The 14,126-nt window shown below is 36.2% G+C and overlaps 1 protein-coding gene across 8 annotated transcripts in view; it reads right to left on the bottom strand.

The window, feature by feature from the left end:
- The window catches only part of RGS12 (regulator of G protein signaling 12), a 90,770-nt gene that overhangs the window by 43,982 nt on the left and 32,662 nt on the right, over positions 1–14,126 (bottom strand). For 7 of the 8 annotated variants that reach the window (XM_032108014.1, XM_032108006.1, XM_032108008.1 and 4 more), the window contains one exon: positions 5,114–5,135. In XM_032108014.1, the coding sequence (XP_031963905.1) occupies positions 5,114–5,135 (22 nt within the window). Of the gene's footprint in view, positions 1–5,113; positions 5,136–11,020; positions 11,817–14,126 lie in introns of those variants that run through there. The other variant, XM_032108011.1, reaches the window with a different exon arrangement.

Here is a 14,126-nt window from a genome sequence, read left to right as displayed (position 1 = left end):
AACCTCCCTTACTCTAACATTAGTACCCAATTTATCCAAATCACACTTAAATGAAGACTGTATAAGCTGTAACTCCTGCTCCACTCCTCTTTCAGAGGAATGTTTCCAATGTAAGACTTCAGCATCAGGTTTCCTGACTCTCACAGGTCATGCATTCCTAGGTACACACAGCCCACCTTAGAAAGCAGGAATGGAGAAACTTTCCAACTGGGTCACATATTTCATCTAATGAGCCCTCTGTGATGATCATCAGAGGAAACACAGAGTCCTGACTCCCGCCTCAAACGTTCTCACCACAGGGCTGTTGTGCAAAGTGAACTACTACTCCTCCTCCTCATAAAGTATTTTAAAAAACAAAATGAGCAATTGGGAATCTCAGGTTGCCAGAGGAATTTAATGTGAAAAATCCCAGCTCTGCATGGATAACATGGACAACAGCAGTGCTGTGAACTTTCCAAATGTCTGCCTTCATTTGTCGTGCCTGTCAGAACCACCAACTCATCTTGCATTACCTGTAAAAGGAGGCTCCTTGCTCAAACATTCCAAATCCCAGGGACCTAACTTTATTTTTCTTCTGCTTGAAAGCAACGATACCTAGTGAGGAAAAACTACTTTGAGTGCAAACTCATTCCGTTTCATTTATTGCCTTTTGGAAATACAGAACTGACACAGAGTGCTATCTAAAAAATCCTCAAAACCCAGTATTTTGCACCTTTTGTGTTTACACATTCCACAGAGGGTCTTGGTTTTATTTATTTTACAAAAACAGAATTATGCAAGAAAATACAGGCATTTAATCAACTAAATTGTGAAAGTATTCAGGGTAAGATGGCTTCAGAAGTTTTGGTTTAGATAATATAATGCCATAAGCCCGAATACAATTAATGAAGGCTAATTTGTATGTATTTTGTATACATTTTTCAGCCTACAAACCAAATACTTTTTATTGTTGTGAGAAGCTAAGCATATTCCTTGTAATCATCGGAACATACAATCATATTATTAAGATATTCTAGTTAGTTAATCACCAAATACATTACCTGGATAAAGCTGATAAGAACCACTGTGGTGCCACTTAATCAAATACTTCAAGCCCTTCACTGAAAGCCATCCTTCTGAATCCATACCAAGTTCAGCTGAAATGTTCCAGAACCCATTGGGTGTAGATTAGTCTGACTGTACAGCACATTGTTCCTCTGCAATTTTGGGATGAGGGACGCTAATGCATTTCCCCACAGCAATTCCTGGTAGCCTCTAACACCATTCTAAACAAATTGATTCCTTACCCTCGTGGCTTCAAGCAGGGGGAAGCAATAGTATACTTAACACAAAGCATTATAAAGTGCTACATAAATAATTTAAAATAAAGACCTTTTGCCACTGCTGCTAAAGGAACTTGAATTATTTATGCTACAGTGGAACACAGCTACAGTGAGCATGCACCACCAGCAGAACTGACAAATAAGTCACATACCTGTTAAAGGAAATAATCCATCTGTATCTATAGTGTAAAAAGCATAAACAGTGTTTTATTTTGTACTTAATTGCGAATTTTTTGCCTTACCTTCAGTTACTTTTTAAAATACAGTTTTACATTATTTATTACTGCAAACATCAGATTCCTTTCAAAAAAGGTCTTTAGAAACATTTTGCCTTATGAAAATTCTTTCCAAGTGATGAACATTAAAAGCAAAAATCAGCAGAAACTACAGCAAAGTAGCATCAAAAAGATGTGCATATAATACCTGTTAGGCTGAAGTATTTGGAAATAACAGACTCCAGCTTTGTGGAACTGATCTCTGCAGGGAATAGCAGGTAAGAACTGACTCGGACATTCTCACTAGCTCAGATACCTCACCCTCTCTGTCTGGGAGATGAATGATGACGGCACTTCTGTTATAGATCTTTGGACCTTAAGGTTTTCCTTTTCTAAAGTGCCATCCAGGTATAAATAGCAAAGTCAGACATTAGCTGGAGACTATTGATCATCCCCGTGACAGTTCAGATGGCACAGTGCTCAAATCATCAGGCACAGCCTGCATGCTGTGTACACACTCCCACTGCTCCCACAGGCAGCAGCAAAGGACAGTTTCTGAGGTGGGAAGAGAAACCTGCTAATTACAGGTCGCTGTAGTAACATAAAATGGTTCCTGTACTCCTAGAGCATAGGTGCTGCAGATCAGTTGATCTACAGCAGTAATCTTGCATCTAAACATTATTACAGTTTGCATTCTGATTGCCTGCAATTCATTACACAAATCAATTACAGTTAAGAGCTGCCACTGGTCAGCACGTCTAGAAACAATGCTAATTTACACGTTTCCTATCTTGAAATGCCCAAGTGCAGAGTTTTGGCAGATAGGAATAACCCGGCCTTGCACAAGCTAGGATGTAAAATATAAAATAAACAAAACAAGGGGTAGATGGTTTCCAGGGCCAGGCACTAACATAATAAAAGCCATATGACATAAAGCTTCATTGACTTTGGAAAGAAAACATACAGAGAACTGTTGTGCCTCCCACCATACTGAAGGGATGTATATAAACATATAACTGCTTTTTACACATGAATTTTCTTCCCAAACTAAAGGTTAACAACAGTATTTATAGTATCTAGTCAATATGTACAAACACTAATATTAATTAGTAATACAAAGCAGAAGAGAAGGTTCTGGAGAGACCTCAGAGTACCTTCCAGTACCTAAAGGGGGCTAAGAGAGAGCTGGAGAGGGACTTCTGACAAGAGTATACAAAGGGTAATGGCTTTAAAATGAAGGAGGGTAGATTTAGATTAGATATAACAAATTTTTCACTGACAGTGCTGATACCATTGGAACAGGTTGCTCAGAGAAACTGTAGATGTCCCATCCCTGGAAGTGTCAAGGCCAGCTTGGATGGCAAGGGAGCTGGAACAAGTTGACCTTTATGGTCCTTCCAACCCAAATCATTCTGTGATTCTTGGATGATAAAGATTTAGTCTAGGATAGGAAGTATGCAGTGCTGTACTAACAGTTACACTGGTGAAAATTTCTTTAAACTAGACATATCCTAAAATGTCTCTGTCTGTGGATCTATTTATGTATTAGTGAGTTTAAGGAAAACTGAAAAAATTTCAGTGCTGTGACATATTCAATGAAAGTAAAAGCTAGAAAATGTAATTCACACATGAATCAGAACTTTTTACTCCATGCAGCTCAAAATGAATTAGGAATTTATTTAATTTCACTTTTTCTGGTTACAGTCTCTCTGGCTCCTATTTTTCCAACCCACTACCAGGGTATTTAAGCATTGATTCAATATTATCCAATATAGTTCAACTACCAGTTTTCACACAAATTATACCCCTTCTTAAGAACCATTTAACAATGAAAAAGAGAGTTCATATTAAATTCTGAAGTAGCTGAAAAAATACGGAATACAACTCAGCAGAAAATTGCACATAGCTTCTTGGCTGCTCTTTTACCTCTGCGACCTTACACAGCCCTTAGATTTCATGAGTTCAAAAAACTGTATAGAATTAATTGTGAAAATGGTTACCTACAGATTTGGAATAACATACAAAAGTCATATTGGAAGAACTGAAAATAAGTGGAATTTTAAAATAAATTTTCAGCTGGAAGGACAAAAAGATTGAAATTATTATTGTATGAGTACTATCACAGGAATTTCAAAGTTTGGATAAGCACCAAAATAACTTTCATTAACATAGAACAAGAACCCTGAGACAAGACACAAGTACATTGCATTTTACCCAAAAAAAGATCAATCAAACTTTTGGTCCTCAGCAACTATATACACAAACAAAAAGTCTGTGGTCTGTTTTGATTTTTATATCAAGCAGGTAACGTGCAGGGGGGAAAAAAAAAAGTATTTTTCCCAGAAAAACACAGGCTACATTTTAGAAATAGAAAGTGGAACAAACACTATTATTTTCTGTTTTGTTGTTTTGTCACTTTGCAGACAAGAGAGATAGAACACAGAGTCTATCTTCTCATCCAGACAGAAGTACAGTAAAGCATTAGACTGTGTCAGCAGTAGAGAAGGAAAATGCCTGACAAAGCCACTGGAAAATGGCTCTAGCAAAAGGACCAAAACAGTAATGTTTTTCTCAAGTGCAGTTTTAGTCTTGCAAGGAATCGGAAATTAGGACATGAAGAAGTTTTGTAAACAGTATTGCTAATTTTCATTTACATTTGCATGTAATTTAAAAAAATTATCCTTAGCATTCCAAATATTTTTTCCAATTTCACTGCACTGATTACAGCAACACAGCTTGTTCCCTTTTGCCCTTTCTATTTAATAAAATTGTCTTGTAATGTTGTCAAAGAATAGCAAATGCAAAAATATGTGAGTTTCTCTGCAGGCTCAAGTGAACCAAGTCCTGCCAGAGAAGACAAGGAGAAAAGCCATCTCCTGTATACCCTGAACTATAAAAATTCCTTCATTCCATTAAGGAAGCATTTTTAAACTGTTTCAATTAACTTCAAAGCTTCAGAAAAATTGTCTTCTAATGTTTAACAAAGAGTGGACATCCTTTAAAACATTAAAGGCATGTTAAAATCAAAACAAACAAGCTTATGTGCAATAAAGAGGAGTTTACTTAGAAGTACTCCAGAAGTGCAAAAGCTCCATGCTGGGATTTTACAAATATCAAATTACTTACCCCCTTCTCAAAAAGAATCACACTTAACAAAGTTCAACCTCAACAAATGTACCAACACAGCTTACAACTTAGAAGCCAGAACAGCTCTTCAAAAACAAAAGAGGTATGTAAAGGACAATAAAACAGAGAATGAGATTTTATCTACCATCCAATTACACAGAAGTCTACCAGCTCTGCCTCTTCATTATTATGAATGAAGAAGCCTAGTTATAATAAAAACGTGCATATATAAATGTACCATAAAAAAATATTATGCAAATAAACCAGTGAAAGTATGTGAACATAACCCTGCAATATTTTCACTGGCACAGTTCCCAAAGCAGTCGCAGAGCTCTGCACCACCTTGGACTCACATCTTGTAATATATCACATAATTTACCACATATTATGTTGCTTAATGTGGAAAATTGATTACTTTTCATTATAAAGTAAAAACAAGCTTCAGCTTACCTCCATCAGAAACAGTTGCTGACTGCAATAAGAAAGAAAAAAAGAAGTGTTACTGAAGTTTCATGGCAAGTATCAGAAATCTTTGAGCTTCACTTAGTACTGGCAGTGCTAGCTACTTTAATCATCTTACTAATAACATAATATTAGAGAGGAAATTCTAAAGAAACCAGCTGTTATTTCTCACAGGTGTTTTCTCCCCACCATGAAATTCACCCCAGGCCTTTCAACCACTACTGTCCAGGGATTTGATCCCACTAATATTTACTGGAAGATTTCTGCTGTGGCAGCTACACTGCTTCCAAAAGTCCTTAGATGGGCAGAGACAATCGGCTGGTACTTGTGAAAAAGTAGATACTTAAAACTGACCTGCAGAGACTTCAAATGAAAACAATACCTCGTGCGCTTTAATTTGCTGTAGTATCTGGAGATACGCGTCATTAAAATGAAAATTCAGTGTTTTGTCAGTCAGGTAACTCTGAAAACTTTCCCTATCAGTCACTTGTGACTGCGACAGACACACAAGGATATTCAGAGTGTTTGCAATAAGCTAAAACTAACTTCCAGTAAGAACTCCACACCACCTCTACCTGTACTGTACATCAGATTTTCAAGGACAACTAGTATTCTAGTGAAACGTTGAAGTTTATGCACTTATCTGCCCTAAACTTCTCAACTTTGATCACGAATTACCTCAAGGCATCTAATACCTCTGTAAATCCAAGTAGTGACCATTTCCCAAATAGGTACTCCAATGCTTGAAACTTGACACTCAGCTGAGTGTAGTCTGGAGGACAAAAGCTTTTTAGAGTTCAGTTTAGGTTGATTTTTTAATGACTACTAGAAAGTATTTTTATTTCAGTTTGGGGAATCTTTTCTTGGTCATAGAAAGTGTCCTTGAACCTTTAGGGAACCTTCTAAATAGTTAAAAAGAAACTCTCTTCTTTTGTACTGTCCATTAAAAAGCTAGGAAAGAATGCCCTACAATATCTACAACTTCTTCAAGATCAGAAATACACAGAGGAAGAAAAGCACAAATATATACACAGTTCAAGTTAAGAGCTACCTCTTCATAGTTTGTATTTTTCAGCCTTGGCAAGAAACACTCCCACTCTTCTTCAAAATCCACAAAAACCTTTAGTAATATCTTCCCCTTTCTTTCTTTCACTGCAGGCTCTCAGACTGCTGTTAACACTCTCTGAAGAACTTGTTACAAATAGTTGTGGCCTCACCATTCGCATCACCACCAGGAGAGGATCTGATCTAGTCTTTGACACAAGTATTCTGGGACTTAAAAAGTCTAAACTAACCCCTATTGACATCATTTCTCTGGTGCTAAGTTCAGATAAACACAAATACATCTCTCATGAAAAAGATTTTAAAAAAACAAAAAAAATGGTGACACTTCTCGCTTAACTGCACAAAAATAAATGCTTCAGGATCTGTGAAGCATAATAATATAATGAAAAGTATATCCAAGCATCTCCCTTTAATAGCTTTGTTTCAGGTATCAATAACGTAGTTCTGGTTACAATTCTTCAGTGGGCCTTAGGACATCTTTTCTACTTCTATTTTGCACATAAGTCTAGTGATCATGTTATGCATTCAGAAGCCATAACTTAATTCATGTTTGTAATTTAGAAAATTTAATTTGCATTACTAAAATCTGGTTTATAAATGTGATTGCTTCTAATTTCTTAGTCACATCACGGTACAGTACAGTTAGTGAATAAACAACTTCAATGTAATTTCTCAAAGAACAAAGAAAAGGATGACTCAAAGTAAAGTAATAGTATCAGTTTACACATTAGACAGAAAAAAAAAATCAAAGTACTTTCAAAATATCTATATTTTAGGAACGGTCATTTACTTTGTCAGCTGTCATTAACCTAGATTCAAACACCAAGTACAATTCTTCATGCTTTTGAAAGGTATGAAGCAAAATTAATAGGATTTTCATGATAGCAGAAAGAATATTCATACTATTTTTATCAAAAACTGGGAAGTTTACAATTACAAAATATCATTTTAAAGGGGAAATGGTGCAATTTCATAGAAAAGCTCAATCATTAATGGACAATGAGAGTTTTATCTCAATCAATTTAGCATACGTTAACGCAGTGAACTTTCTACACACCACGGGTTGGTTTTGTGTGTTTATTTGAAATGCTTTGTCTACTGCCATGTTACATTACATGTACTAGCATCTTAAAATGTCTCAAAGAAAGGCCTTAGTAGATTTTATGTTAGATCATTTTTTAAAAGCACCTATAGGAGGAAATATATTTTACATTACAGAGTCACTAAATATACCTATTGTGTCCCAAGGATTATCTGTTTATTTCTATGGATCACAGAATAAAATCTATTTTAAGAACAGTTCTTTAAATTCATCTGTGTAACTAAATCCACCTAATTCAATAAAACCACCTAGAAACTGAAGCTTGTAATTACTGTGTAAGAATTCACAGTAATATGTTCAAACTACCTTTGTGAGTACTTAGAAATCTCAGTATAAACCTGTCAGAAATTGCATGCAGTCCACATTCAGACAAAGAAGTTTCTCTTCTAAACTGTTCAGCTGAAACTTGTCTAGATTTGTCTTTGAAAAGTATAAGTTGCAAGACCAGATTTTTTTAAATACTATGATGATCTCATTTTGAAAATACACTTTATGTTGGGGGCTGTTTTTCATTCTTCAGCACTCATGTTTCCCACCACTGGAGGCTCTTCAGGACAAAATTTGATCTACTACACCTAAAAAGTTTGATTATTTGATGAAATTTAACACTACGCACATATTAAGAACCACCTATTGAAAAGCATATGTATCAGAAAGCTATAAAATTGAACAGCTCCTGTAGGTAGCCATTTCTGAAACAGGAGGAAGGACAGGACATGACTCTGTGCCAGTTAGGGCTAATGTGAAGATTTTTTAAAAAGTATTTAAGCGTTTAATTCCAAATGGCAGAACACATATGTGGTGAATGTATATATGAACTATCATCCAGAGATAAAATCTAATGGCATGAAACCATCAAATCTTTCACAACCAGATAAGAACTGAAATTAGTTCTTCAAATTGCCCCAGTTACCAAATTGGTTTAGGAAAAAGCCCATGGTATATGCCAGGAGTCTGATTTATTTAAAAAATAAATCTAATTTAGGAAAGCTAAAATGTCTTCCAGTATATGCCTTCATGGGAACTGTGCCTGCTCACATAGCTGGATTAGCAGCTGAGTTACACAGACACACACACCCCCCGCAAAGTTGGGGGATGCAACTCTGCTCCAGGGACTTCAGGGCAGGATCTTGATCCCTGTGATTCAAGAGAGAAGCTCAGTGCAGGGCCAGCAAGCTGAAGACTGGCTTTCCAGCTACCATACAGCATAAAAGATCCTCTAGGTCTCTGTAAACTGGCAAATGCTTCAGCATATATTTGATAGCATAAAGTTCTGAATAAGAGAAAACATGTTAAATTTCCCTTTGCATCATCTCTCTTTGCTAGGTGGAAAAACCAGAAGGGCCTGTGAGCTTTTGATGTTGTGTTCAGGATCTGCTTGCAAAAAGTCCAAAATAATTTAATCTTATAATAATTATCAGGGAGAAAACTATTTTGTAAGTACCTAATATTTTTTCCAGAATAGAAGTAGACAACGTAGTACCTTGCACCAACAACAAGGTACAAAGGGAGAGAGGGCATAGAGGAGAATAATTCATAAGGCTGGAAGTTCATAAGGTTGGAACAGGTTATATCTTTTAGCTCTCACAGCCTGTAGCCTGCTAGATGTGTGCACCACTGCATGAAACTTGTCTGGTGACATCTTTCAGGTGACAGAAACTCTTATCCACTTAGTTCCATCTTACATGTTCCATTTCACATGGATCAGGTCCCAGGGAAGTGACTAAGTACGGTCAAATTCTGCCATAACAATATCATGCAGAAAACCAAAAAATACCCTACATTATATTATGTATGCCCAGACATTATATTGAGCAAATAAATCCATGTGTACAGACTACCCAGGTAACACAATACAAAAATGTCCTTTTACTCCACCTTGAGATTTGTCACTCAAGTTGAAGTCATGCTCAAATACTGGAGTAGAACAAAGGGAAAGAGGGGGATACTGGCAGGGGTGACACATACTGGGAAATGCCAGGCCTTAGCAATAAAATGGAGCAACATGAAATCATCTGTGCTATTACAGTGGGGGTGAGTGCCTTCCTGAGTCAAAAAAGACGTCTCTGTTTCCTACTCCTCCTAAGACACAGAGGGTAAAATCTGTAAGGAGAGTGAGGACATATTTCTCTCTCCTATTCTAACAATGACAAAATCATAGACTAAACAGAAATATCTATTCCTTTCTTGGGCATCCAGAAAGATTCAGAAGAAAAGGAATTAAAAATGACCTGTCACCTTTCTAAAGCACACTTTCTTCTAATACAGGCATCGACTTCTTGCTGCATCCAAAGAATTCTCTGACTGCTGCCAGAGTCTGTTTTTACACACTATTTTACTATAGTCCCTGTAAATAAGCCTTTCAGGTTACAATAGCACACCTATCTCCACCAACCTTCTAAACTAATTTCCTCATATTATTTCAGTGCAGAGGATAACTCCAGGGAATCTGTTGGGTTCTGAAGATTTACAGGCTGAATACAAAGAGCCAACTTTCAAACATTCTGTCACTTGTCTCAGGAAAGCCTATCACTCAGTTGACCGTCTGCTTGCATCTAACTTTGTTCAAACTACTTCTTAAATCACCTGAAGCAACTTCTCCTTTTGCCAAGGTATGAATTATGAGCAGATCCCAAGGTCTTCAGTCACATTACTCCAAGATTTACATGATATACACATATTTTTAAATATATTACAGCATCAACATAGTTCATGGCATGAACTCCAGTGTTCTCTGGGAGGGTGATCATGTCTCAAAATCATGTCATACAAAATATGGTATGTACAGTTCTAACATTTTAAATAAAAAATAAAGCCATATTACTCATCAATTATTGCTAGATTTTCCTTCTAATAAATAATCTCAAATGTACTTCTCACCGAAAAAGTAGCATAACATTACAGGCTTTTTGTCCTCATTTCAAAATATTATTGCAATTAATTTCATGATTTAGAATTCTTTGAGAAGAGTGCCCCTTCAGAATGCCACTTAAAGGAGGACTATTACACAATTTCACTTTTCAATTCTCTACCACCAAATTGCATTTATAACAGTTAACACTTTAAAAGCATTCTGCATGTAAGAGTTCTGAAGAAAAAAATACTGTACAACTACTGTACAATAACTTTATTGAATACATTCAGTATATTTTTGTCAAATATATGAATATATTAAAACAATAAATGAAGAATAAATGATGTGACATTTGGAATTCCTTTAAGAAATAAATGTTCAACTTTTTACCTCAAACAAAACCAATCCTATCACATATAAACACAGTGCCTTAAGTGCCAAAACCATGCCTAAAATTATTTTTATAAAGATATATACAAGATATATACAGTCTTACCTAAAGATATAATATTGATATAATGGTACAGAAAGCATATACAAAATACATTGCACATAATTAAAAAATAGGCACACATCATAAACATACTGGGTTTTTAGCTTTATACATACTGGGCATAGTTCATAAATACATATCAAAAGCTCAGTGTTAGTTGGTATAACAAGATTACTTTTCTCTGAGAATAAAACCCAATGTTTTCATTTACAAAGGAATTTTAACTCAAATATTTTAAAGTAAAAAAGCTTAAAGGCTAAGCAAAAAGCATTCTGAAGCTGATACCATTCTTCTCTAATTTCTTGCCAATAACAATAGCCTATTCTAATTCCTCACTGCAACAATGCCTTGCTTTAGCTAAACATAATTCATATCACTTACCCGCTCTTCGTAAGAAACAGCAGTTATTTTTCCTAGCAGTACTCTTCCTAAATTCATCTTCACTTAATATGGAAAAAGCATTTCCTTAACACGTCGGCTTCTCAAAGATTAAACTAAAAAATTCAACGCTGTTCCATGCCTGTACATGCCAGTAAAGTTTAAAGGCATTTCGTATGAAGTTCTATTTTACTCCCTTTATGTTACCAATAGCAACAGGCCAATGCAGGAAGCTGTGGTTCGTCAGGGATTCAGATTAGATCTCAATTATCTCTCACCAGAAAAGCTTGATCATTTTATATAAATCATGCTGATTGTATTTTAGAACGTTTCCTATAACAAATCAGGAAAATAAAATGACACTGAACTGTGTTATAGTCCTGTATTCAATAAAACAGATTTCCAAGACAGTTTCCAAAAAAACACTAGTTAATCCCCTAACGTTAGTTATAGAAACATTTACATAGTAAACCACTATTTTCAGAGCTTTACATAATGCAAGCCAGAACAAAATAGGACCTCAAACGGTCCATTCTGCTTAACTTTTCAGTGGTTAACACTATAAACTGCACAAAAAAATCTGCAATACAAGGAGACTTGGCGTTATTTCATTAAACCTAGGGGTAGCCTCTTGTCACTGAAGACAAAATTCGTCTTTCAGAAACCAACTGCTGTTCTGCCCTTCCTCCCTCACGACCTGAACCTGTGCTCAGCTGATGTCAAGAGAGTACTGTGCACAGAGCCTCAGGAACAGAGAGCAAAATAGGCTCCTTGTAATGTAAGAGGGAAGTGCAATTCACTTGCCTGTGACAGCAGTGTCTTCAAGAGACTCTATATGGAAAGTACAGCATTTCAGGAAGTTTGCTGCTGTCCACAACAGTGGTAGTACCTAAAGCATTTACTGCTGACATTTTTAAAGCAATCAGAACACAATTTTCTGCTAAAAAGAAACACCAGAACTGCAAACCGGGAGTGATTAGTGGGCATTTTTATGCTAGTGGGATATCCTTAAACCCTAGGTGGACGTACTAGTAGTCATTCAGGAAAGAGGAACTTTCTCCCTTGTTTAGTGAAGCATGTGGAATCCCCCTCATGCATAAAGTTCCTAGCTTGAGCCCCTAATACACAAACAACCCTGTGAAGAAGGCAACTATTACTTGGAACTTCTTATAAAGAGAGAAAATGAGGAAAGAAAAGAGCCTTCACTCAATATTCCATGGTGAGACTGACTTGCAACAGTCAGTATGTAAAAGTCTGCACATCTTCCCATTTCTGCATTTAGGATGAAGAGACTTGGTTAACAGAAAAACTCAATCATCTCAATTTAATTTACAGTGATCAGATGAAGCCTATTTTAACTAGAATTTTCGTGGCATAAGCCAATTGCTGTGATGGACAGTTAATTTTTTGATTGATTATTGTTTAAATAGGCACACCACTAGAGTAATGAATGTTCCTACAAGTATTTAATACCATGACAAAATGCAATGGAAACAAATGGGTGGGTAGACAGGAAGAAATGTGTTTTAAAAATTATAAATTACACCCTCCGTTACTCTAGGATTTCAGAAGCAAGTGCCCTATGACACTTGCACAGATGAACAGTTTTACTGTGTGGATAAGTACGCAAAACGTAAAACTTCAGAAAGAAAAAAATGCCAGAGCGGTTTAAATACTGCATTTTGTTTGACACTAAACTGAGTGGGATGCAGAATGTATTTTCATTGCCAATACTTTAACCAAATAGCAACACCATTACAAACAATCAGGTGCATAATAATCCTTACAATGGATGAGTAAAAACCACAAATGGATCAGAAATGCTTGAAGAACTTTCCTGGGAACACCCTTTTGGGGTAACACAAAACAGGACTTTTATGAATAGCACTTACTCAACACTCAACCTAAATCCTCTAGGAATCACCTAGAAAGACCAAAAGTACTAGTACAATTTTAACAGGCGAGAATGCTGCCCATAAGAAGGAGTAAGAGGAAAATACCCCACACGCAACAACAGGATGTAGCTGCAAGACCAGCAGCTCACTGGAGCAACTGCAGTGTTGGGAACACTGTGGGTGGGCAATGTTTTACACATTCTAGGCACTCACACTCAGCATTATAAACCTAATAATCCTTTAGTTTAAACAGACATTTAGAACTGTTGATTTTGTTTCACTGAACTAAGCATTGCACATCCACGTTTTTTCCATACAGTGACTCCACTAACACTGAAAAATAACCTCTACCAATTAGACAGCAGCAGTTAATGATCATGGCTATGAACTGTCATGTGGCACTGAAAGCTCTGTAAAAATTCATATCCCTCTACATTTTCATAGCTTATTTCAGCAGCTACAGGTATAAAATCTTGTGATTTTGTGTAGCATACTTGTATATCAGGCAGGCAACTCAGAGGTCAAAGGTCAAAAGCAGAAGGAATGTTAATTTGAAAAGCTATTAATGGAAAGTGTTAAAATATGGTACAACAGCTTTAAAAGCCTTATTCAGATATACCAAAGATGACATTTGTAAACCCACATCCATCTGCTTAGAAGCTAAACTGTGGGAAGGGGTAGCGACCCCAGATAAGGTTGATCTGTTTTTCTCTCCTACCCTCCCTCCACTTCCTGCTCATATTTTCTTTTGTACATTTGTTTTCAGAGCAGAAAAAGCTGAAGAGAAAGACAGAATGACAGGGAGCCTGGATAAGTTTTAACTTGTCAAAAGATGAACAGGATTTATTATATCCCTGGCTCCTAAAAGAAGAAAACACACACAAAAACCACCAGGCAACCAGAAAGAGGCAATCCCCTGGATCAGCTCCTCGTCACACTGAGTCCTAAGCTAAATGTGACATTGGCAGAATGCACCACCAAAAATCTTAAATCTCATCAAGTACTGATTTTTTATTATGTCATATTAAAGTAACAACAACTTGCATGACAGCCACATGTTAAGAATATGATTTAGTTCACTGACCCCAGTTACTGAAATAAAAAGCAGGAGCATCAAAAAGCCTACACATAAATTAAGAAAGCTCTGCCATAAAATAAAAAGCTTTTTCCCCTAATTTTCCAAATTTTCTGTAATCTGTCTAAATATATTTTTG

This window comes from Corvus moneduloides, chromosome 5 (genome assembly GCF_009650955.1).
Source record: "Corvus moneduloides isolate bCorMon1 chromosome 5, bCorMon1.pri, whole genome shotgun sequence".
NCBI classification, from domain to species: Eukaryota; Metazoa; Chordata; class Aves; order Passeriformes; family Corvidae; genus Corvus; species Corvus moneduloides.
Note: the sequence above shows the minus strand (reverse complement) of the source record. Positions and strands in the feature narration are given on the sequence as shown.